This window comes from Musca autumnalis, unplaced genomic scaffold, assembly GCF_047663935.1.
Source record: "Musca autumnalis isolate F117 unplaced genomic scaffold, ASM4766393v1 scaffold_5, whole genome shotgun sequence".
NCBI lineage: Eukaryota > Metazoa > Arthropoda > Insecta > Diptera > Muscidae > Musca > Musca autumnalis.
The window spans coordinates 135,447,472-135,473,586 of NW_027412088.1; the positions used below are offsets into that span (position 1 = coordinate 135,447,472).

Sequence of the window (26,115 nt, forward strand, 5' to 3'; positions counted from 1 at the left end):
CCTGGGGCTGGATTCTTGTTCTATGAAAATTTGAAATGAAAAATATTTCCTTTATAATTTTTTTCATTTGACAGTTTTCTCCTTTATAAAAGTTTTCATTTCACATTTTTATAGAAACAGAATTGAGCCCCTGGTCTGTGGAAGGAGGTTAAGGTGACCTACATCCCCAAAGCGGGGAAGCCAAGTCATACTCTACCAAAAGACTACAGACCAATTAGTCTTTTTTCCTTTCTCTTTTAAACATTAGAACACAATTGAACCCCATTAACATCAGCAAATCACAACATGCCTATACTAAAGGCAAATCAGTGGAGACTGCCTTGCATGAGGTGGTCGGGCATGTTGAGAAGCATATGGAAAATTCAGGCTTCACGCTGGCGGCCTTCCTCAGCAACACAGGCATTTCCTCCATCCTTGTGGAATGGATTGATGAGATGCTGAAAAGTAGAATCATCAACTCATGCATAGGAGAGAGTTCCGTGAGGAAATCTGTAAACAGAGGCAATCCGCAGGGAGGAGTTCTCTCACCCCTGCTATGGCTTCTGGTAATAAATGAAATACTTGTGTGCTTCGACCGGCTGAAGATCAAGGTGGTTGCTTATGCTGATGATGTGGTCGTGCTGATAAGTGGCAAATTCCTGCCAACCATGTCTGAGCTCATGCAAAGAGCCTTAGTACAACTTGCAAACTGGGCCCAGAACAACGGGCTGGGAGTAAACCCGTAAAAAACAGAGCTTGTACTATTCACTAAGAAACGCAAAATTCCCAATTTCGAGCCTCCAGTTCTGGACGGGGTGGCCCTAGAACTTTCTACGGAAGCTAAATACCTCGGCACTATTCTGGACCATCGCTTGTCATGGAAAATAAATTTAGAGGAGCGAACGAAGAAAGGACTCATGACACTCTATTCCTGTAAGAACTCCATTGGGAAAAGTTGGGGATTGAGACCACAGGTCATACACTGGCTGTATGTAACCGTGGTCCTGCCCATACTTACCTATGGTGGACTGGTCTGGTGGCAAGCTCTTGGGAACAAAGCGTTACTTTACAAATTATCAAGTGTACAAAGAAACGCGTCACTGCTGATTACCGGATCGATAAAAGCACTCCACAAGCTTTTTTTAACGTCATCCTGGATCTCCAACCTCTGGACATCCTAATCCAGTTTCAGGCGGCGAGAACTGCTTTTAGGCTCCGGGAGTCAGGGTGTTGATTGGTTTACACTTTGGACACTCGAATGTACTAAAACTAATTGGTAGTCGACTTGAGTAAGCGATTAAATGCCTACCTCAATCAAGTTTGACTCCTTAACTGTTATCTTCCCAAGATACAAGAAGGTACTGGCGCTGGCGTCTACTGCGAGAATCCACTAATTAAAAAATCAAATAAGCTTGACGATAATTGTAGTGTTTTTCAGGCCGAGATTCATGCTATCATGAAAGCAGCTGAATTGGTGAAAGGGCTTGAAGGCAGTCTTACAGGACCGGTGACTATATATGTCGATAGTCAAGCGGCCCTCAAGGCTCTCAAGTCACGGACCATAAATTCAAGAGCTATTTGTGATTTCTCGTCGAAGAACGGCTTCCCTCCTCTCACTTGATAAGTTAGGGATGAAAATCGCGGTGGAACTTATAACAGGTCACTGCAGAGTGAGGTCCTAACTTCAAAATGGGACGACAGAGGCATTGACTGCAGACTATGTGAAGATGCGGAGGAGATAGAGACTGTCGAACATCTGCTTTATAGGTGTCCCATGTTGCAAAAATGGAGATACCGTACACTAGGCAGATATGAGATAGACACTCTGACCTTCCTGTCTAACATAGATCCCATCGTCCTACTCAACTTTGCCAGACATCTAGCATGGCTTGGCAAAGGTCCTTAACAACCCTTAATAATCAGACTCTTTTCACTCTTCCAGATAATTCCTCGGCGTAAATCTCTACATCTCCTACACTCACCATCATCTCATCATCTCTATCCTATCATCCTCATCTCATCAAGCTGCATCAACACTCTATCATCTCCTTCACCTTTAATCATCTCAACAACACACCTCCATCATCTTTAAATCATCATCTCCATCATCTTTAAATAGCCTACACAGGATGAACACAATGGACCAACGGTCTCCGAGTGAAGCAGTCACCTATTCTAATAGTGGGCTGCGCATCCTTAAACCTAAGGCGGCCATCAGACCATCTGCTTTTTCACATGTATGTTGTCACTTTGGGTATATTAATATACAGAACAGCTGATGTCATACATGTGAAAAAGCAGATGGTCTGATGGCGGCCTAACCAAACCTACATTTCTTAAATGTTGAGAGCCGAACATATCCCTGTGTTTACACATGACAGGACAGTTGAGTACATGTATTGATTGTCAAAAACCCAAAACTTGCCTCTGTGACGTAGGCGTCCAGACAACTGCGAAAACAGTTGTAAAATTATGAATGAAAATCGTCGATTTCTTTTTGTTTTCCGTTTACATATTTTGTTTTTGTCCATGTTCTTTTGTTTCCAACACATTTCAATTATTATCTCACTTATTTTAACAAAAAATGTCAAAAATTTGTCTTGCCTACTGTCTGTGAAAAAATGATGGACAGCTGGGAGACAGCCGACAAATGTATGTATGTGCTAGTAAATCAGGGCTGTATTTACAGACAGTCTTTCTTGTGTAAACGCCTAGTATGTTATTGTTTACATAAAACATATGACTGACGACGGTGTTATCAAAAGTTTTATGTGTGTTACCAACGCCCAACGTAAATCGACGACGACGGACGACACAAAACTTCAAAACAAACGTTGGATGTGTTTCCAGCTTTAAGCAGGGTACACACGATCAGTTTTGACTGACGATTTTTCGGAAATATCGATAAATGTCAAACTGTCCAGCAACCACAAAATATTTTGTGGTTGCCTGATGACTGACAAAAATGAGCGGCCACACTGGTAAGCAACCGATTATTTGAGCAAAACTGACAGTCAAAACTGATCGTGTGTACCCCACTTTAGTAGATTCTTGGAGTTCTGAAAGAGACCACTGCTATTGGGAATATCGATAGTTTGCCAGATCTAGCGTGCCTGCACAAAACAAAAACCATGGTGGAATAATGCTTGGTTTACATTTACGAAATCCACTCGATTTCAACTGTCAAATCCATAGGTTAAACGTCAAATGAAATCCAGATGAAATCGAGTGGATTTCGTAAATGTAAACTTAGCATAAGAAGGTGTTACATCAAATCATACCAAACGTTAAATTTGATCACAATAATACATAGCTGTGAATTGGTTGTTTACATTTTGTATGAGATTTTATTCACAATAATGCATTTTGACAACTAGTCTGAAAATCAGCTGTTTTTGGCGCTGTACCTTATTATTGTGCCATGACAAAAACAAAATACATTTTAAGCTGAAAACACATCCCACGTTTGAGTAATGTTTTGTGTTGGACGTTGAGAAAAAACTATAACAGGGCGACGCCGACACTAAAGTCCAGCGTTGGTCTGTTTGCCGGCATATATTTCAAATGAATTTGAATTTTTCGGCATCATGCCCAACAGTGTAAAAATGGCCAAAACGAGCAAAACTTTACCGAAACGTTGGATGTGTTTTCAGCTTTATTCAATTTGAAAAAATGTGTTATTTATCCCAGCAAAAAGTTTGCATCCGCGGATGCAGTTAAATCACAAGAACAGTTGCCGCTGGAGTACATCTTTTCCTATGAATTCACCTATGAATTTTACAAGAGAGCGCGAAGCTAGGATGCACTCCATTTTGCTTCCACGGCACACAGCTAGGATGCACTCCATTTTCGATCCCAATCACAGCCTTTGATGTAGTGTTTTGGATTGAATTTAAATGCAGTCTAAAGATGTTATAAAATGCAAGCCATTGCAAATATCCCAAAATAAATAAAATACATTGCTTATTCGTGTAAAACAAGAATATTAACTTTATTATATTAACACAAATTATAAAAACTATCCATTAAATTTGATCGTAACTAAGTTTACTTCCTCTACTCTGCTTTTTATAACCTCGAAATTGATATTGCTTCATCATCCAAATGGTTTTTCATTTTTCCTCCTACTTCAGTTCAGATTTCCAAAAAAACTCCAACTCAACTTCAAAAATAATTTGCGTCTCGTGAATTACAGCAATGTTCATAACTTAAGTTTGTATTTCTTTATTTTTTATAAAACAAATTCTTAGAATTTTAACACTCTTTCTTGTGTTCAGAAAAAAAAGACTGCGACTGTAGGGATCAAAAAATTGGCTTGCTTGGCTAGGGATCTTTAAGCGAGTGCTTCCAAAATGTATCGAGCGCAGTGCATTTTCATAAGTCCGTGTGGACTTCATCGAAAGAAGTATTGAAATCATAACTCTGCATTGCACTACTTCCAAACTTTTTTTCTGGGTAGGTAATGTCTTGTTCATACTAATGTCATGTTCACACGAGCGTTTCAATTACGTTGTTCGCCTGTCGAATGAATGACGCTCTCTTTAAAAACTTTTTACACGACAAATTTGGGCGAGTAAAAAAATAGTAACAAGGTTGCCGGCGTCTGATTGGCTGATATGCCGACTTTGACATTTGTTCCAGTTTTTTTTTGACGTATTTTCCATTTTTCCGTTCCCGAACTTTTTGAAAAAACTTTTCAGTGACAACAATTTATCTCTCTATCTCTCATTTACGAGTTTTACTATTAAAAAGTACGGGAACGAAGCTGATGTAATTACTTCATTTCCCATACAACATTTTGAGAACGAACAACGATTTTTGTACATTGTTCAATTTTAATTACTCTCAGAATGACGATAAAATATGTCCCATCTCTAACAAATGGGAGAATTTATCGAAATATATTAATTATGACAGAAAAATAATAAATTTAAAAATTTATTAAAACCCAAAACATTTTTGGAGAAACTGCAAAACATTAATGAAATCTAAACGGTTTAACGACTAGTATATATTCAAATCATAGCAAATTTTGTCATTGCAGTTGCATTTTTTGTCCATTGTATCAAATTCGCGTACAAATTTAGAAACTAAAATCAAATGCCTGCCAGAAAGTCTGTATACCAAAGAGTTATTTTGGCAGGTCTCTCTCTCGTTAATTTTTAAAATAGAAAAATTGGAAAATATACTGAAATTAATGAACATGAATGAAACTAATATAATTTAATATTAAATATATATCTAAAAGAAGGACAAATATTTTTTCAGTTCATATCAATTAACTTTACTCGTCTTTTGGTTGAAACTTTCTTTAAAATCAGTAAGCAAAAACTATGAAAATATGAATCATGTTGCTATGAATTGTGTACCATGTGGTATGAATGGGTCAATTCGTGTACATAATTATGAGAATGAACGACGTGATTCAAATGCTGGTATGAACATGGCATAAGCCCGTTAAACTTTCATGTTCGAAACTGCTAAGTCCCGGTCCACACTAGCGTGAATTTCATTAAAAAGTTTCATGAAATTAGGCGTTTCTAGATCGAGTTCCATAGTAGGGTAAAATCATGAAATTGCTGTAGTGGGGAATTCGACCTAAGAACGTCTAATTTCATGAAATTTTTTAATGAAATTCACGCTAGTTTGTTTTACTGAAACTAGAAGGTGTATTTTGGAAATGCATCCATTAAAACTAATAGCCTGTTTGTATTATAGCTTCCTTTTTTGAGCTCTGTTCCAGAACTAAAAAGTTTTTACAATTTTTACCACTTTTGCACATTTTGCGTTCCCGTACACAAAATTTATATGAAAATCATTTACGACTTTTTCAAGTTTAACGACTTTTACCACTTTATAAAGTACGGGAACTGGCCACTGATGTATTCGCGATCATGGTGGAATAAGGTGTTACATCAAATCATAACAAACGTCAAATTTGGTCACAATAATGTATTATTGTGAATTGCTTGTTTAGATTTTGTATGTGTTTTTATTCACAATAATGAATATTGACAACTAGTGTGATAACCAGCTGTTTTTGCCGCTGTACCTGTATTATTGTGCCATGATTCGCGATGTAATTTCAAACCCAGTAAATCTGGTCTCCTTTAAACGTACTGTTATTCAACATAAGGTTATGTAACAACGGCCCGTAAACATCGTCCAGTGTAAAAATCGCCCTATAAAAATCGATGTGTCGGTTATCGCTTATCGGCCTACGAAAGAGAGAATCAAGGAATAAGCACTAAAGTACGGAGAATATTAAAGAAATTAAAGAACATCAAAACAACAATAAATCAGCTGTTTTTGGGGGGTTTGCATTTTTATTTCAGTCAAAACAATACAATAATTCAATTCCCCCCATCATCAACGCTCTAGAAAGAACCTGCGCAGACTTATTACCAAGAACAAAGTAATGTGGATTTTAAATTCTAATGGAAAAGTCAAGTGTTACCAGTGACATACACACTTGTTCACACAATCCATCCCCTACAACGTGTGGAGTCTATTTCGTTTCGCCTTTACAAGATTACAAGAATAAGAATGCGCAAAATATTTGAATTTGTTGTAGAAAGTGGATAAATATCTTAAATTCCACAAGTCACCAATAGAAACAAGAGCGAAAGGATACAACTCAGAACTACGTTGCTCGTCTTTGAAAACGGTCTGCGGTTACGGTTCTAAGTGAAAAACGTTTATTAAACATTACTTCCTAAATAAATTATAATTTAAAAATTCAATAATAAAAAGATAAAATTTAAGCATTTTAAGAAATCAGTGAGGTTCTTGAGAAATTAAGTGCAAATAAATATCAACAAAAACAAATATACAAGAATCGAAAAGCACAAATTAACAAAGTTATTTTATTAAGAAGTAAAGAACAAAACAAAACAAATTAAACTCAAAATTAAAAAAAAACCTGTTAATACACAGTAAGTTTTGTTTTAATATGGACTCTTGAAGTGAACATTTTTAACAACATTTATTATAATGTCTAGAAAAATAATTTGTGAAAAATTTTCCTACTTACCTTTGTGAAAAATCGATTTTCCTTCTCCTTCCATATACTGTTGCCCATGCATTCCACATTCCAATTAGAAAATAGTTTCTCTTTGGAACATTTTGCGAGTGTTTTGGTGGATTGGATTCTGTTTTATTGGAAAATATCAACATCATCCATCCAATTGAATTTGAAAGTACCCAACTTCTTATTTGATTATTTATATTTTTTGATTTGACTATTGATTATTTATATTATATTTTATTATTATTTAGTAAAGCTTTCATTGTTCCTTTTGTTTTATTTTAATATTTGCTAATTTCACTTTCGTTTTTTCTGTTGATGTTTGACTTAATGTCATCATTGACATCATTATGCGCTAATCACAATGCTGGCTACAGAGCGTTGCCATTAAAAGATGACTAATAAGTATCAAAACATTAAATTGTGTTTGTAATTTAATCTTTACTTAAGATTCTATGTGTGTTTATTTGGTATGGCTTTAATAACTAATAAGTTCAGAGTCAATTTGAAACATGAGGAATTTAACTAAAATTTGGGATACAAATTGTATGCACCGTGATTCCAATCATTTCAACAAGGTAAGTATGGCTCAGAAGAAGCCAGAAGAGAAGTTTTTCCTTGGCCTTTACGGAATGTTCGTTGAAACTAGCTATGCTTAAGTATGGGTCAAGCTGATCGAAGGTATAGAACATTTTTAGACCCATATTATTGAAACGTAATGTCATTACCTAAAAATTATTTTAAATGTTGGTAATATAAACATGGTCTAAGCCGGTAAAGGTTTTTACAGTGTTTTATTTAACTTGCTTTGGTGCCCGTTTAGTTCAAATCTTGTAACTCATTTTAACACAGTTGCAGTTGACCAATCGAACTAAAACTTTGCAGACTTTTCAGATTTTACCTACAGCACCCATATAACGGTACGACTCGATTTTAAAGTTTTTATCTACACTTTTGGCCTAAATTTACTGTAATTTGGATATGGTCTTCTCAGTGGTCAAAAAATGTATTTACTAAAAAGTTAAAAATAAAAAATAATTAAAAAAATGAAACTTAATTTTAGTGTTTTATTTATAAATGCACTTAAAACTAGAAAATAATTTGCCGCTTAGCCTCAATAAGTATATTCTTCCTCATGATAAAAATCTCTCAAAAAAAAAAACGCGTGCCGTTTAATTTTGTCACCATTTTTAATTTAAATGCAAGCGTTTTATTTGAGAGATTTCCATCATGAGGAAGAATATACCTATTGAGGCTAAGCGACAAATTATTTTCTAGTTTTAAGTGCATTTATAAATAAAACACTGAAACTTAATTTTTTTAATTATTTTTTATTTAAAACAATACTTTGTGGATTAATATAAATGTAGTTATTGAGCATGCTACACATGATATTATAACACTTCTCCTATGATCGGAAGCTTTCTGGAAATACCTAGCTGTGTGGTACTCACTTTACTACTGCTGTAGCAGAATGTTTGTTCTAGGAGTCGAATACAGAATAACTTCCATGCGCCTAGATCATCCGAAAAACACAGGGTTTTAAGGCTTTCTTCAATTTGAAGTCGATCTACAACCCGTCAATATGGATTGGGATATACAGTTTTATTTTTTTTTTCACAAACAACACGTTTTTATAGATATCTTTTGTTGGTGGAGATGTTTTATTTTGGAACTGCTTGCACAGTCCAAAACTGCATATTGCTTAGTATTCTCTTTAGATAAAATCATCCTCCACCTCAAACTTGTTCTTTCCACAGTCCATCCGAGCCTAGTAGACGTTTTGTTCGCTGATAACGTCAGCTTAGATTTTTAGCAGATTATCTCTCGATCTTACCAAATGTGGTTATAACATTCGAGGAACACGTGCTGTTTTGTGTAAAGTGTGTGAAGTTTACTCACTTACGCACATCAATAATCTTCTCCATGCTTAAAGTAATTCCGGGCGGTATAGATAATTTTGCAGCGTTGAAAGCTGTGCAGTTCGTAGAGAAAAAAGAGAGATAAATGTTGTCACAGTTTATTTAGAAACTCAGGTTGCCCTTGTCATTTCTATATATACCCAGCAAAATAAATTGGAAGTAGTGCAATGTAGACTAGTTCTTTCACGGCATGTTTTTATGCAGTTCAACGGAGTCGTGAAAAAGTAACTCCATTCCTCACATTTTAAACGCATTTGGATGCAATTCAAAGAATCACATCCATTTGTCATGTTTTAACAACATCCGAAGGCAGTTAAACGGAGTCGTGAAAAAGGCACTCCAATTCCTCACAATTTAACAGCATCCGGATGCAGTGCAAACGGAGTCGTGAAAAAGGCACTCCGTTCACTACATTTTATTAGCAGTTGTTGGAGATCCCTACATGTACATAAATCAGTTTGTACATCTCTACAGGCAGCGGAATACATTTCCAAAAAGAGATAATCGTGTTAACATTTCCAAACATTTGTTAATACAAAAGAAGAAAAGAAGAAGAAAATTTCCCAATGGAGTGCTGTTGGAGTACATGTCGAAATCTTAACTGGTGATGGGAAGACAATATCAAACCCATTTAGCAGATGAAGCAAAAGCACTTAAGCTTGGATTAAATGAAGAGCGGAGGAAACACACATGTTTGCGATTGAATTCAATAGAAATTTTCATAATTTGTGTTAATTAAATAAAGTTATTAATATTTTGTTTTACACAAATAATAAATGTATTTTATTTTGTTATTCAAAACATGTGCTCTGGACTGCCTCCTATTCTACCCCAAAGGGTCAGTTAAAATGCAATGCCAAAGGGTCAGTTAAAATGCAATGCCAAAGGGTCAGTTAAAATGCAATGCCAAAGGGTCAGTTAAAATGCAGTGCCAAAGGTTCAGTTAAAATGCAATGCCAAAGGGTCAGTTAAAAATCTTGAGTGAAAATGCATAATTTGATGCACTTCCAAATAACTTGTACATATCATTTAACTGCCTCTTTGGAGGCAAACTTTTCGCTGGGTATATATATACCTGGAACTCTGTAGACTGAATGGTCACGATGATGCGTGGCGTCTCAGGTAAATAGATGAAAACTGGTGACTTCACTGAAGCAGAGTCCTAAACAGCACGGTGCCGATATTGGTTAATAAAGGGACCACTTTCTGGTAGTAGCTAAATTGCGCCTCCGAATCGCTATACAGAAATATGATCACCGGAAACGCCCGCAGAAGGTTGCAGTCCACCGAATTAACATTAACTAGGTTAAAAATGTTATTGGCAGGCTGCGGGAAGTAACATCAACGTGAATCAACGGCTGCAGAAAAAATGGAATAAAACTAGGGACATATTTATGAAATGCGCAAAAGATACTCTGGGTCCTCTGACTAAAGGCAGACAAATATGGATGACGGACCAAACATGGAAAATCATTCAAAATCGATTGGAGATAAAGGAGATGATCCATTCGGGGGAAAACGTGAGTCCCGCAACATTACCCCAGTATGAGTTGGAATATCGATCCCTCCATAAAGTAGTGCAGCGCTCAGTCAGAAGAGACAAACATTGGCGACTCCCGTACAGTATTTATGATCACCAAAGAATTGGTACACCGCAACATACCTCTTCAACACTCAATAAAAGATGAGACATGAAATCTTCTCAACACCGACGAAGATCAACTACTAATTAATTCTGGACAACATCACATCGATGTTGATACCACCATGTATGATGTAAATTCAAGGATACGAGCAACAACGCCAAGTATAAGTGAAGTCTTTGTTGCCATCAAGCAACTACCTAATGGATAACCGCCGGTATTGGTGGTATATCCGCCGAATTATACAGAGCCGATATAAATGTTAGTGCAGAAATCCTCCTCCCTTTGATTCTGAAGTCTGGGAGCAAGAGACCTTTCCGAGCGAATGAAAATATGGCATAACTGTGAAAATTGCTAAATAGGGAGACTTAAAAGAATGTGGAATTCGGCGTGGTATTTGTGTGCCACCGTAGCGAAAATAATTTCCAAATTTATCCTCAACCGGATTCCATAAACTCAGCCCAAGCCGGGTGCTCATGCGCGGAACGTATAAATACCATCTGCTTAACCCACATAAAGCCACTGGTCGTCGTTTAAACGTCAAAAAAATGGTTGCAAAAATTGACATGAAACTTGGATATTTTCGAAAATATTTGTCTTTTTTTTTTGCATTTTTTATAGTATTGTCTGTTATCTGTCATACCATGCTTATAAAGATTTATGTGGTCCACGCAAGAAATTCAGAAAAATTGACTTTTTTGTAATTTTCGACTTTTGATGAAAAGTTTAAAATGCGATACAAATCAGAAATGTTACATTCATATATGGGACTTGTTAGGATTATAGTAAGAATATTTTCTCAATCAAAAACCAAGGGATTGGCATGTAAGAATATACCTATATTACCCTTCAAAGTCTTCGGCACTTTAAAAAGAGGGCAGGAAAACTATACGTTTTAGAGAAAAAAATTATTAGTGGAAAAGGTTTGAATTGTTTTCGCAGACACTTTCGTAGGAGTTGTGTGAGGTTGCCAAGGAAAAACTTCTCATTGAACTTTTTCCTTTGCTTACCTTTATACTTCGAGCTGAAGATTGATGTTTGGGTATAACAAGTTTTTCATTAAAGAAGTTATTGAAAAATAACTTCGGTGGAGAATATCCACAAACAAAAAACAAGGGAACTGATGAGATTCTGTGGCGAGAATCGAAACTATAGTATTCCCTGCCTTACCCCTTGACGAACAATGCCAAATCTTTGCCACTAATAAACTAGTTGTTTTAAAATATAAAAACAACAACAATGGGATTAATCCAGACTATTTTGAAAAAAGAAAACATTATTTTTTTAAAAAATTCTTATGGGCATATCTTGTATTGCCACTAAACTTGAATTGCGTTGTCAGTTGTCTGCGCGACTGAGAAGAAATGTTGTACCATTAATGTCAACTCAACTGGGTGGTCGATAAACATGTTATCGATCAGTGTTTTTTTCAAACTTGTGACCTCTATTCACAAAAAAAAAACATTTTAAAAATAATTGCGCGCTTTGGATAACTCTTTTGTGTATTCTGGACAATATTTTAATATTTTGGCTGAGTTTTCGAGCAAATTTGGAAAACAGCCCAAGATTGGAATATAACCTGTACATTGAATCTTCGGATCGTCAAGTTTTATTTCTGTCCCAAAAAATGATAAGTTCGGTGGAATTATTTTTTGATGATGAAGAAAATGTACAGGACATTGCATCTATTAGAAGAAATTTGAGGGACAAGTCGAATCCATTGGAATTGCCATCTGCACTGTAAGCTGATGATCATGTGGAAAGATCTGTATAATCAGTAAATTATTTCAGGTTTAAGGCGTATTTTCGATTGTCATTTTTATTCAAAAACGAAATTCCCTGGTGTAGTTGGCTATATAGATGGAGTACATGTGCACATTATGGGTCCAAAGGAGGATGTTCGTCATTTGTACTTAAACTGAACCTACTGTATTTGTCACCAAATTCATTTGCAAGAGATTTGCTGCTGTCCGCTACGAAGGCGATAAATTCACTTATTGTGATGGACCACCACCAGTGTCGTTGAAGTTTCTTTTATTTTGAACCATTTCCTTTTTCAACTTTGCTTTAAAGTGAATCCAGACTCTCTGCCACTCTTCAGGTGTTCGTGTTGGAGGTCCTTGGCTGTTTAAACTGTCCGAAATGGACCTCCACGCTTCTTCCGCTGTGGCTTTGGTTTCACCAAAAACCCGAACTCATCGGGCTAAGTTTGGATTTTCACTCAGTTTATCAATTAATATTTCGAACTGTTGCTTTGTCGTTATTTTTACCATATCGATACACAAAATTAATTAATGATGCAAAGAATCAATAGTTGTTAACAAAATGTTTATTTTTCCTTCTATTTTACTTCTTGTTTCTTCAAAAATGTTCACTGCAACTGAAAATTGGTGGTTGCTGAAAAACAGCCGCTTCGTCAACTGAGATTCGCAACTTCAGTTGAGAGTTGCCATACGTGGATAAATTTTGACAACTGGCAGCGCCACTCAACGATAATTGTTATCGATGATCGACCCCTTAAAAGGTCTCAAAAATATAATTTTCATACAAAATCTTAAGATTTATCTCAAAAAAATAAGTAAATAAATTAGGAGCTAAGTGGGTTAATTACATTGTGCAACAAAACTCATTTTTTTCAAAATGATGGAAGAACCGAGCAGATTTCCAAAGTAGAGCTAAAATGTGAAAAAAGTGTATCGGCGTTTCTAAAGTTTATCTTCCTTTCATTTTAGGTGTATAGTGTCTTTGGCAACATTACTGAGGAGGATATGGGGAATATTTTTGTTAAAAGTTGTAACCCTCAGACGGTACATCGAAGGGATCTTTTTGGCCCTTTTTCGAAAATCGTTCAAAAACTCCTTTAAAATGTGATCATATCAAATCCAGATATTCTACAAAATTATTCGCCATGAAAATTTACTATCTAGTCGCCAGGAATATCTAAAAATAAAAAACACATTCTATTCTTCAACAAGTTTCAGTATCAATTTTGCAGAAAAAAACATGGACATATTTCCCAATTTTTTGAATGAAATTTTTCCTTCTTTTTCGAGTTGATACATGAAAGTAATATGAAACATGGTTCTAGGTAAAAGAATGCTGAATATATGTATATTTGAAAAATATAGAAAACCCAGATCGGTCTTTGTATAATTGCGTATTTTTAGTACTTTTAACTTAAATTACATAGTTAGCATAACCCATTGAACGGCTATGGTTCAGTGAAAAAAAAAATCTGGCGATCGCTCTTGCCAAATAGTTTCCGAATTTCCGAAAATTATAATAAAATTCTCTTATTCTGGTACTTTGTGCAGCTGTACATCTCTTCACAATTTATTCTCCAAGTGTTATTTATATAATCTGAACCATAGACTAATGCAGACATAGACGACGGATCACTCAATTTTTCCGCGGTCAACTCACTCAAACCCGAAAACTCAAAAAAGTTCGAAGACGATTTTTGGGGAAAATTGCAATATTTTCTTGGATATTTTTAAGTTTTGATGACTCGAAGTGTACAAAAGTTTATAAAATCGTGATGAAATTGCCACTCGGGATATCCGAAAAGGCTTCACACTACTGGAAATGCCTGTTTTAGAACTCCTTTGTAAATTGCCGTGCGCATTTAGGCTGAAAGAAAGTTATTAAGGACTCTCCTCATTAAGTAAACAATTGCATAACTATATAACTATTGGTTTCGCGTCTATTGAATGGAAGACCATCTTCTAACTTGTTTCGGTAATGATGAATGTGTTTTTATGGTGCTGGAACGCATTACTAATTATGAAGGACTTGGGCGTCAATTTCTTTCACCCTAAATGCGCACGACAATATACAAAGGAGTTCTAAAACAGGCATGAAGCAAAATATAATAAAACTTATAAACTTCATATCTTGTATAATTCGGAAAAAAAATGGAGTTGAAAACAATTTTGCAGGGAGGTTCCAATCAAGTGAGCGGCAGTGTATGTACCTAAAGGCTGAGGGTATAAAAACCAGATTGCTTTCTGAAATATAATTTGGAAAAAATTAATGTTTGTTCAGGTTGTTGGACACTCCAATAAAAGGAGCATCAACAGATTTTCCTTATCCCAATTAAATAACTTAAAATGGTTACGAATAAATCTTAATGCTAAAATTAAAACAATTTGTAATGCTTTCATGTCAAAATGACATTAAAACTACAAAAACAACTACTTGCTTCCTAAGGGTTTAGTCCCTTGCGAAACTGTGAATGAATTTTCAATTTTTTGTTTGTTTTTGGTTATTTTCTTGTCTGCGTGGCTTTTCCCTTCTTTGCTTCTTCTTGTTGTTGTTTGTAATAAAATATACCAAAAATAAGCAATAAATTTAAATAAAACAAATAATGAAAATAATCCTTCCCTAAACGATAATGAAATCAAATATGTACTTCAAATAAAACGGCAAACATACACACGCTCTCACATATACACACATGAGCGTTTGGCAAAATATCCTGGTACTCTACCCCACACTTGACTAAATTTCATATGCTGGTGAATTAGTTACTCACATACTTTATAAAGTTTTGTCTAACTTGCACGCATGCAGAAACGCACACGCACCCGAACATGAACATATTACTCTTAAATCCTTATACAGTTGGATAAAAGGAATTTTCATTCAAAGCTCCTTAAATAAAATGAAAAATCATATAATCATCTGATGGCTCTGCCTGCTAGCAAGGAAAGAGCAACAAAAATAGTTTTACATTTGTTCGTCCTTCCGTCACCCGTTCACCCCATCCATGCTCCACCACAGCTTGCATGTCTTTATGTCTATTCCCCCTCGCATACTAGAAATGATTGCTGTATATGTATGTATGAAGGGTTTTTGTTGATGTTGTATGTTTGTGCTCCAACCGAAAGTGCGTGCTGATTGCGAATGAGTCATCCTGCACAATTTAAAAGCAAGCAACAATAGCAACAGCAAAAACTAAAGCGTATACAACAAACACTTTGTATTTGGATACCCAAGTATATTCTTCGATATCCAAACATTTCTATCCATTCATTTCATTCATGGAGAGTGAATAACCCTCCTCCCCATGAAAACGTCATTTTTTATTACCATAACAATATTGAGTTTTGTCGTATTAGTGGAGGGATGTATTAAAGGTTTTGGAATTTCATATTTGGGGAAGAATGAATTGAGATGCAAAATGAAGTAATATTTTTCATAGTCTACGCTGCAATATAGAAGAGATCCAGACTAATTTAACAGGTCTAGAAGAAGATTGGTTTAGGTATATATGGAGACCAACAAATAAACATTAACGTCGCCGTATAACATACATAATCCTGCTGAAGCTGGCGATGGAGATATCCATTGTATCTCATTTTTCATCCCAAATGGACCCATAACTCTCATGGGGATCTACCCTAAACACCATTAATTCAGTGTTCCGCACAACACGTTTACCTTAAAAAGACTATATTAGTTTTACATGGCTGAAATACTCAGAAAATGTCTCCAACATTACTGAAGGGTATTTTGCCACCATTGAAAAATTGATGTTGCCTGGTGTCAAAAAAGGTGGCAAAGCGACCCATGCTGCAATGTATGTATAAAAATCCAACTGGACAATTAATACGCTAGGGCAACATGTAATTTGCAATAATGCAAAAACTGGGAACGGGAAAATAGGGTTCTCTACACAAATCCCATTATATATTACGCAGTAGGCCCGTTATCTAGCAGACACGTTATTGCAATTTGCATCAGGGGGAAGGTCAGTATTTTTTTTCATATGTAGGCTACTTTGAGTTTTAATCCAAATACATATTTTTATCTGCAAGTTGATACGAAAAAAAATTTTTTAGGGAAAAAAGAAGTTTCAATTCGCACAGACCGAGGGTATATTCTATTTTTTATGTTACTGCAAATTACATAACACGTGCCCGTGCGTCAGTACTGAGTATGTCAAACTTTCCAATTGAAATGTCAAATGGCGCCTGGAATTACCTAGTTTTGTCAAGGCCTGAAAGTAATATAGTAGAATTCGTAGAAAAAAAACAGGAACTGCATCTTCACATAACCTAAAGTAATCTAATCTCACCCGTACCAAGTGTTTTTGCCCTCACCTTGTCAAGTTAGAGGAGGGAGGTCGTTCTACGTTGGTAGACTACAGGCCACATTGCGTTTGAAGCATCCTGAATCCAGTTTCCAATTCTGCTGCTTTCCTGATATCAAAAATATCTGCCTGCAAGACGCTGCAGCTATCATTAATCGCCTGCCTCCATCTTGGATCACTCTGTATATATTGTCAGACAGCCCAGAGCAGAGTTACCTTCAGCCCAAGTGTCCCTACTTAGAAAAATTACGGATAATGAGGCAAACCTGAACGAAGTGGGCATACTATAGCTTACGCAGATCCTGTCATTTAATTCAAGCTGACTATGTCCGAAATGTGAAGTCTGGAATCTGGATCAATATATATAGAGGTTGGATCCAGGATCACGTTCAAGGCGGCCTGAGGAATGCTTTTGATTAAGCGGGTAATCAGAATTGACACAGTTCTTTGCACACTTGATATTTCGGACAGTAATGCCTTATTCTCAATTGCTTCCCACCATACAAGTCCACCGTAGGTTAAAATGGGCAGGAAAACGGTTACATACAGCCAGCGTATGACTTGTCTCAGCCCCAACTTTTCCCAATAGAGGTCTTGCAAGAGTAGAGTGCAATAAGTAATATCTTCGTCGGCTCCTCGATATTCATTTTCCATGTCAAACGGTGATCCATGCCAAACAGTGAATTCCGTCCGTCTTCTTCGGGCTAACTGCAACCATTTTCACGGGCCCAACTTGCCGGTTCTACCAAAGCCCTTTGCAAAATGTCACTTCCAGTGGCCGAAACACACAATAATTTAATTTATCACTAGAAGCCAGAGTATTCTCACGGCAGCGGCTTCCAACCCAGCATCAAACCTATGCTTCTACAACAACAACCAGGATAGAGGAAGTTCCACTGATGCTGAGTGCGTAGGTAGGTAGCGAGAAAGGCAGGTAATCTCCGCTAGGATCGTAAGAACCCAATCCAAAGCATTCTGATGCATTGCCAGTATTATACCGTCCGCTCCCGGTGATTTGTAAGGCTGAACCATCAAATTTCTGATGATGTTGTTGTTGGTAGCGGGTTCTACAGTTAAAGTGCTTGAGATAACTTAATTATGTTATAGTACGATTAGATTTACGAAATCCTCTCAATCCACGTATATTTCAAATACAACCTCGTAATAAATCCAGTAGACTTTATTTAACGTATACGCTATGTAATTGACATTTGAAATCCATTGGTTTCCGTTATTCTAAATGTATTATTATTAGAGTTGGGCAATCTAGTTCCCGGAGCAGTTCGATCTTTCTAGTTCCTTTTCCCAAAAGGAACTAATTCCTTAATATACAGTATCGGCCAAAACTAAAGCACCCCCTCAGTACATATTTTTAAAATGATTTTTTTTTTAAGAAAACAAAGTTGTAATTTGTATTTGTATTTTTCGTTTTCTTTATTTATATCCATATTAATAGAAAACACAATCAGAATGTATTCAGAATGTAATAAACAAAAGTTAAAATTCAAAAATCATTTTAGGTCGAAAATGTAATCGGACAAAACTAAAGCACCCCCCTATTTGAAGTATAACAAAAACCATTGAAATCATATTACGTTGGGCCTCCTCTATTTCTGGATAACACAATCACATCTTTTAGACATAAAGGATTCTAAATAATTAATTATTGCAGGCGAAATAATTGATTTTCGGAAAATTTAGCTTAAATCCTCAAAATACTGAAAATCGGAACTTATCGCTATATGGGGGCTATACCCAAGCGTGGACCTAGGACAACGATCTTTGGTGGATAGGTTTTGTGACCACTAGGAACCCTAAGTACCAAATTACAGCTAATTTAGTGGGGAAATATGGCTTAAAAATTCAAAATACCGAAGATCGGAAGGTACCGCTATAAGGATGCTATACCAAAACATTACCCGATATTGTTCATATCCATCCGAAAATGATACTACAGCCTCCTCTGGTGAAATACAAAATCGCTTAAGTTTAAAAATTAGAAAAAGAACGATTCACAAAAGAACGGTAGACGTCGACTTATTCAGTCGACGACGACCAACAAGCAATATTTAGGATTTAACAGTTGCCCACTTGGTACACGTCTTTTACCATCTGAATACATTAAATTAAATATAGCTTCATCGGAAAATAGCAGTATCCTCCATTTTCTAATCCAATTCACTTTTAGTCGATATTAAAGGTTTCTTGCTGGTCGTCGACTGAATAAGTCGACGTCTACCGTTCTTTTGTGAATCGTTCTTTTTCTAATTTTTAAACTTAAGCGATTTTGTATTTCACCAGAGGAGGCTGTAGTATCATTTTCGGATGGATATGAACAATATCGGGTAATGTTTTGGTATAGCATCGTTATAGCGGTACCTTCCGATCATCGGAATTTTGAATTTTTAAGCCATATTTCCCCACTAAATTAGCTGTAATTTGGTACTTAGGGTTCCTAGTGGTCACAAAACATATCCACCAAAGATCGTTGTCCTAGGTCCACGCTTGGGTATAGCCCCCATATAGCGATAAGTTCCGATTTTCAGTATTTTGAGGATTTAAGCTAAATTTTCCGAAAATCAATTATTTCGCCTGCAATAATTAATTATTTAGAATCCTTTATGTCTAAAAGATGTGATTGTGTCATCCAGAATAGAGGAGGCCCAACGTAATATGATTTCAATGGTTTTTGTTATACTTCAAATAGGGGGGTGCTTTAGTTTTGTCCGATTACATTTTCGACCTAAAATGATTTTTAAATTTTAACTTTTGTTTATTACATTCTGAATACATTCTGATTGTGTTTTCTATTAATATGGATATAAATAAAGAAAATGAAAAATACAAATAAAAATTACAACTTTGTTTTCTTAAAAAAATTTTCATTTTAAAAATATGTACTGAGGGGGTGCTTTAGTTTTGGCCGATACTGTATGCTCTGTTCCAGAACCTGCAAGAAGCTACTATTTTTTACTACGATAACGTTTTTTCCTTTATGTTATCGGAAAAAATAGTAAAAATTAGTAGATTCTTGCAGTTCTGGAACAGACTGATTGTTCCATAGTTCCAAATAATTTCCAGAGCGATATAGTTCAATGATTCTTTGTCTTTCAGTTTCTTCTGTTTCCTTCGTTCCAAATAGTTCCGAGAGCGATATAGTTCCATAAATCTTTCTCTTTCATCGTTCTTTTTGTTTTCATCGTTGGTGAATGAATTGACATAAAAATAATGTTTTTCATATGTATGACATCAGCTGGTCTGTATATTAGTATACCCAAAGTGACAACATACATACATGTAAAAAGGCATATAGTGTAGTGTGCATGTGGTGTAGGTTTATTTAACAATGTGACCGCATCTGAATAATGACGAGAAATATCGAAGTGAGTGTTTTATTAAAGGAAGAAAGGAATTATATGCACGAAAGGAACTATATGTACTAAAGGAACTATATGAACCCAAGAGGATATAGTTCCAATAGTTCCTTGTCCGGAACAGTTCCTTGGAACTAGTTCGTTCCGGAACTACACAACTCTAATTATTATGCATCTGGGTTTTAAATCCACCAAAAAGTTCTAAATAGACCAACAAATCTACACGCGGAGAAAAAATATTTTTCGCTTTTGTTGGAACAAAAATATCTGTTTTGGTTCCAAAAATGTATTTGTTTTGTTCAAACATTGTAATCCAAATGCAAAAATAACATCTTTTGTTCCAAACATAGAAAACAAAAACAACTTTCGAATTTCCGAAATATTGTAAAAATCGTTGACAATACCGATTGTAGGAACTATCAGTATTTAATTTTGTTTACAAAAAGTATTGTCAACCCAGAAAACCAGCCCAGAAATTTTTGATTTGAGTGTATATACTTCTCATATACACTTTTCACATAACTTGGATATAAATGTCGCGTATAATATTGCAATCATTGATGAACACAATACATGGTTTGCTGCATTGGCTGACAACAAAGACAAACAAAAAGCCACAAGCACCCACCACAACATAAGGAATAATTAAACACCATAACAAACTCCGGTATAACACCAAACCTCAAAGTACAATGAAGATAGAAGAAAGAAACAAAACAGAAACAAATAAAAACAAGAGTCTCATTGTTGGTATACAAAACACACACAAAAACAAAGATAAAGGCATCATGTCATACAAACAAAACTCACCATTTGTTTTTTCCAACACGGCATCGAATAGCGAGAGAAGAGAAAAAATTGTCGAAGAAAAGAGAGAACTATTGTCCAGTTGACAAAAACTATTTTTGGATTTAACAAAACCCAATTGTTGGAATCACAATACTACATTTGGAATTTAACAATATCTTTACAATACATATTTTGCTCTTCGAATATTGTTGGATCAATCATATTTTTTTCTCTGCGTGTAGTAGCGAAACTCTGATCCTTCATGAACAATTGACTCAATACATCCAATGTCTATACTGACTTACTACCAATGTGTTCTTCTTTGGAACGGCGGTGCCGAAGTTTTTCGGCAATTTGCAGAAAGATAATGTTTTGATTTGTAGCGTGCGTGCATTAAAACGCACTAACACACAGTCATAAGTTGCCAATAGATTTACTATATTCACATTTTGGCCTGTTCTCTTTTTGGTCACGCATGACTTACTATCTCCAATGTCGACAAATGATCTCTCAGCAACTACTGACATACTAGTTCCAGTGTCACTAGTGACTTACGAATGACACGGTCATACATAATATCTATAGGAAATTACAAGAGTCGTCTACAATTTGTCAGTAGTACTGTTGACAATGTCAGTAGTATGTCAGTATAGATTCACTATTAACATTTCCTACAGGGTAGTAACTTGCGAAACCTATGGGCTATAGACTCACTAAATATGACATAACACATTCGCATAGCTTTCTTTATTTCTCTTTCTTATATAAATCAACCTTGCAGACATCGCAATTCGTACTGAGTTTCATATTTCTGGTTCTATTGTTAGATTGGCAAAACGTTTATTCCACCAAACCGGCTGGTATTTTTTCCGAGGATAGGTGATTGCACAGAAGACCTCACAGCTAGCAAGTCAGGAGTGTATTGGTTAGGGAATTTACAGTACAACGAATTTTTCGATTGTGTGAAAACTATTGTTTCCTCTGGGATTTCCATGGGGATTATGTATTACTCCAAGTACAGAGATTTGGAAAAGTATCATCCTATGATCCGAGAAAGAACACTTTTCAGATAATCTCCAATTCTTTACCTGAGAGCCGTATATGTTGGTGTTAACCTTCTCACATACTCTAAAATTATTTTTAAAATAAGGTGAAAATGGGGATCGATGGGGGGTTTTAGGAGTTCAGCAGCTGCAGTCTTGCAATGATGCAGATTGATTTGTACAAAACTAAGCTTTTGATGTTTCCTACATGTTGGTGTTAACCTTCATACACACAGAAAACAGGCCTCTCTACCATATGTCCCAAACATATTTTGCAGCAAACATATATTTGTTTGCAAGCAGTCCCAAACATAACATATGTTTGGGTCCTGCAAACGAAATGCATTACGAGTACGTTTTTATAACTCCCACCAGTATAGTTTTAAATAGAATTAGCTGTTCCATAGCAGTAATAGCTCGAATCCGACTGCATATTCTCTAGAATGGAAATTCGTTAGATTATTTAACTCATCTACAGAACATAAATATGAAGTAAAATTTATCTTACAGTGAAAAACACACTAGAAAGTTTTTGTCGTTTTTTTTTGCGCGTTTGCTTATATGTCTTCTTATAGCTTTCTTTTAAAAATAAATAATAATTTTTGAAAAAAATTTGTGTCTCGAATTTAGTGTTATATTTCTTGAAAGTAGAAAAATTTTTTTTTTCGACTCAAACTGCCGCAAAACTGCTCGACTCAGACCCGTAGACTCCGACTCCGAAACCCTGGCTTCACCACATATATCAAAGTCAATGTCCTCCCAGAATTTTAGAACGACATAAAAAATTTCTAAAATGTCCATACCACACATTCTTTGAAATATATGTATATATGTAGGTAGCCTTTCGCAGGCAATTACAACAAAAAACTTACGTTTGCGAGTGTAATTGTTTATCCACACACAGTTGGAATCCTTCACGCACATATATACACACACACAAGGAGGAGGAACATCAGGCCTACACAACTAGTTATGAACTGTTCGTTGGCTACCCATAATGGTATCCAAACTAAAAGGCTGTCGCCACTTGTCCTGACTACCAGTCTTCGGAAATCTACAAACTAAATACACAACGAGCGATAGACTCCTTTCTGCCAGTGTCCCTTGCCACCTCTAAAGCTTACGATAATTTTGTTGGGGCTTCTCGTATTTTCATGTTCGTCAAAAGAACTGGCAGGATATAATGGAGACCTATCGAAAGAGAGAGAGAGACCCTAACACGCACACACATGCAAAGAGAAAAATCTCTTCAACATGTGAAAAGAGCAAAGCTCAACTCTTAAGCACCTAAATATCAACTTGAAATACACAAAAAATATTGAATCGGAGCAAAATACAAAAAGTTCCTACGAGTATGGCAAGAATTGGCAATGTAAAGAATGGAATTGTATATAGCAGCTAAAATACACACACACACGCAAACACTTTAACCCAAAAGGGAAGGGGAAACACCGACTGATGGTGATGATTCATACTTTGTATTGCTTTGCCACACTTCTTGCTTTCGTTCTTTGCCTTGCTCTTTTTTCGTCCTTCTTCCTATGCTTTTTCCGCTTCTTCTTGTCATGTCATAAAGGAAAATCCTGCCTGCCCCTGTTACATTGACAATAGCCAAGAAAGAAATCAAAGTCTAAAAAGGACTACTTTGGTAGCTGTAATACTTTCTTGGTTTTCTTTTATAGGCATTCATTTTTAGAATGAATGAATAAATGATGGTACTGTTAGAATGATGTGCGGTGATTGATTAGTAGGTACCGTTAAGAATTGTTATGACATGGTAAAATTTCAGCTGTAAAATTTACAGCTACACATGTAAGTGAAATAGTATAATATATTTGCTTGCAATTGATGAGGGGTTTGAGTTTTCATAAATGTTTAAAATGAATATTGTTTGTCCAAAAGTATATAATTTTTTCCTCTGAACAAAAAAAATATTTTCCAACAATCAGATAAATAATCGCAGAAGCTGGATGACGACTTACAGGTTATCCCAAGCAATAATTGTTCCAAAACTTTTGGCTCAATTAAGGGGTTACAGTTGTAGAACCAAAAAACGCAATTTAATAGACCTTTTTCATGCTAATGGGAACGCCGTAAGGTACCTTTCTTTGACAAATATTTTATATTTTTGCGACATACGCCGGCCTACGAATTATTGTTTTTATTAAAACTTGTGTTGACTACTATTTCGGGGAGGCAGGATTTAAAAATATTTTTATTTAAAAAAAAAGTCCAACTTTAAACGAGTGAGCAAAGGCTATAGTCGGGATGGGACCGACTATTTGATACCATACGCCATTATCCCTGCGCATAAGCTTTTCGCTGGTAAACATTTATTTTAGGTAATATTATCCGACTATCACCAAACTCATTATGCTTCTTTCTATCTGGGATTGGCATTAGTCACCAAAAGTTCGTGACGATCCGATAAAAATTGCGACCAATAGCGGATTACAAAAAAAAAGAAGGAAAATTTGAATGCATTACGGACTCTTGTGATATCTGGCTTGTTTGACCACCTCCGCCAACCTATTTTGCATCAATGAAAATGCGATATTTTCTTCTTCCATTGAAAGTTTTTATCGTTGGAATACCCTACTAGAAGCCGAGATATTCGCAAAAGAATTTTTCTCCACATGAGTTTTTGGTCCATTCCGACCCCTGAAAATTATCCGACCATCAAAAAATCAATAGGCTTTTTCCTCTGTGGCACTCGCATCAACTCCCAATAGTTCGTGACGATCTGATCAACATTGCGACCTACATATAGCGTAACTAAAAAAAATGCGAAAAATGGGATGCGTTACCGACTATTGTTGTTGACCACCTACGCCAACCTACTTTGCTTTATTGTACTTTCATGGCCAGGCATTGCTTTTGGAAGGTCCGCAATCAAAGCTGTGATATTCGTCATTACAATTAAAAATGAGAAGTTGGATTGGATTAGCGACTATTGCGATAGATTCGTTGTTTGACCACCTACGACAACCTACTTTACATCGCTTGAAAAATGATATTTTCTACTCTCATTGTTTTCATTGTCAGGTTTTGCTTTTGGTATACCCCTTGGGTGTTTTTTTAAGCTAGATAGAACTTTAAATTGTAAAAAGTAACACAAAAAATTAAATTTTGATGAAACTTTTTTTTTATTTGTTTCAGTATACTCTGACAAATCATCATGAATAGACTCACGCTTGAACAACGCTACGAAATTATCCAAATTTACTTTGAAAATCAGTCGTCGATTCGACCCGTTGTTTTATCGCAAAATTGTGTTCAGCGATGAGGCACATTTTTGGCTTAACGGGTTTGTTAATAAGCAAAATTGCCGCATATGGAGTGAGACCAATCCACAAGAGACCCTACAGACTCCATTACATCCAGAAAAATGCACCGTATGGTGCGGTTTTCACGCTGGTGGCATCATCGGACCTTATTTCTTCAAAAATGAGGCCGGAGATCATTACCGCACCATGATCAATGATTTTTTGTTTGAAAATATGGATGACATTGATCCGGAGGAGATGTGGTTTCAACAGGATGGCGCTACGTGCCATACGGCGAACGCAACCATCGACTTATTGAAATCAAAATTTGGCGATAAGTTGATTTCGAGAAGTGGACCTGTCAATTGGCCTCCAAGGTCGTGCGATTTGACACCTCTTGATTATTTCCTGTGGGGCTACGTGAAGTCACTGGTTTATGCTGATAAACCAGCAATAATTGATGCCTTGGAGGCCAGTATTGTTCGTGTTATTCGTGACATACGGCCAGCAGTGCTCGAAAAAGTGGCCAGAGTGCAGTTCGTCAAGAACAGCCGCGGTGCCCATATGCCCGAAATCATTTTCAAATGTTAATGTCACGTATTGATCTTTCGAATAAAAAAAAAATTTGATTACAATTTAATTTTTTGTGTTATTTTTTTACAATTTTAAGTTCTATCGGGCTTAAAAAAACACCCTTTAGAAGCTGAGATATTCGCATTGGAAAAAATGTTGACTTTTCATTTTTGCGATTTTAATTATAATGACGAATATCAAAGCTTTGGTTGGGGACCTTCCAAAAGTAATGCATGACTATGAAAGTAAATAATCCCACCTCTACAATGATGCAAAGTAGGTTGGCATAGGTGGTTAAATAACGGAGATATCACAGTAGTCTGTAACATCCCATTTTCAATTTTTTAATAACTCTACAGGTCGCAATTTTCATCGGATCGTCTCGAAATTTTGAGAGTTAATGGG

At 35.9% G+C, this 26,115-nt stretch overlaps 2 protein-coding genes across 9 annotated transcripts in view; one reads left to right on the forward strand and one right to left on the reverse strand.

The window, feature by feature from the left end:
* Positions 1–7,230, reverse strand: part of Sps2 (Selenophosphate synthetase 2) — a 29,846-nt gene extending 22,616 nt beyond the window's left edge. The window contains exon 1 of the mRNA XM_073988233.1: positions 7,013–7,230. Coding sequence (XP_073844334.1) covers positions 7,013–7,158 — 146 coding nt within the window. The 5' untranslated portion in view covers positions 7,159–7,230. The remainder of the gene's footprint in view (positions 1–7,012) is intronic.
* Positions 6,246–26,115, forward strand: part of unc-104 (kinesin family member unc-104) — a 112,951-nt gene continuing 93,081 nt past the window's right edge. For 7 of the 8 annotated variants that reach the window (XM_073988216.1, XM_073988224.1, XM_073988225.1 and 4 more), the window contains exon 1: positions 6,257–6,914. The gene's annotated coding sequence lies outside the window, so the exon portion shown is untranslated. Of the gene's footprint in view, positions 6,915–26,115 lie in introns of all 8 variants that reach the window. The other variant, XM_073988222.1, reaches the window with a different exon arrangement.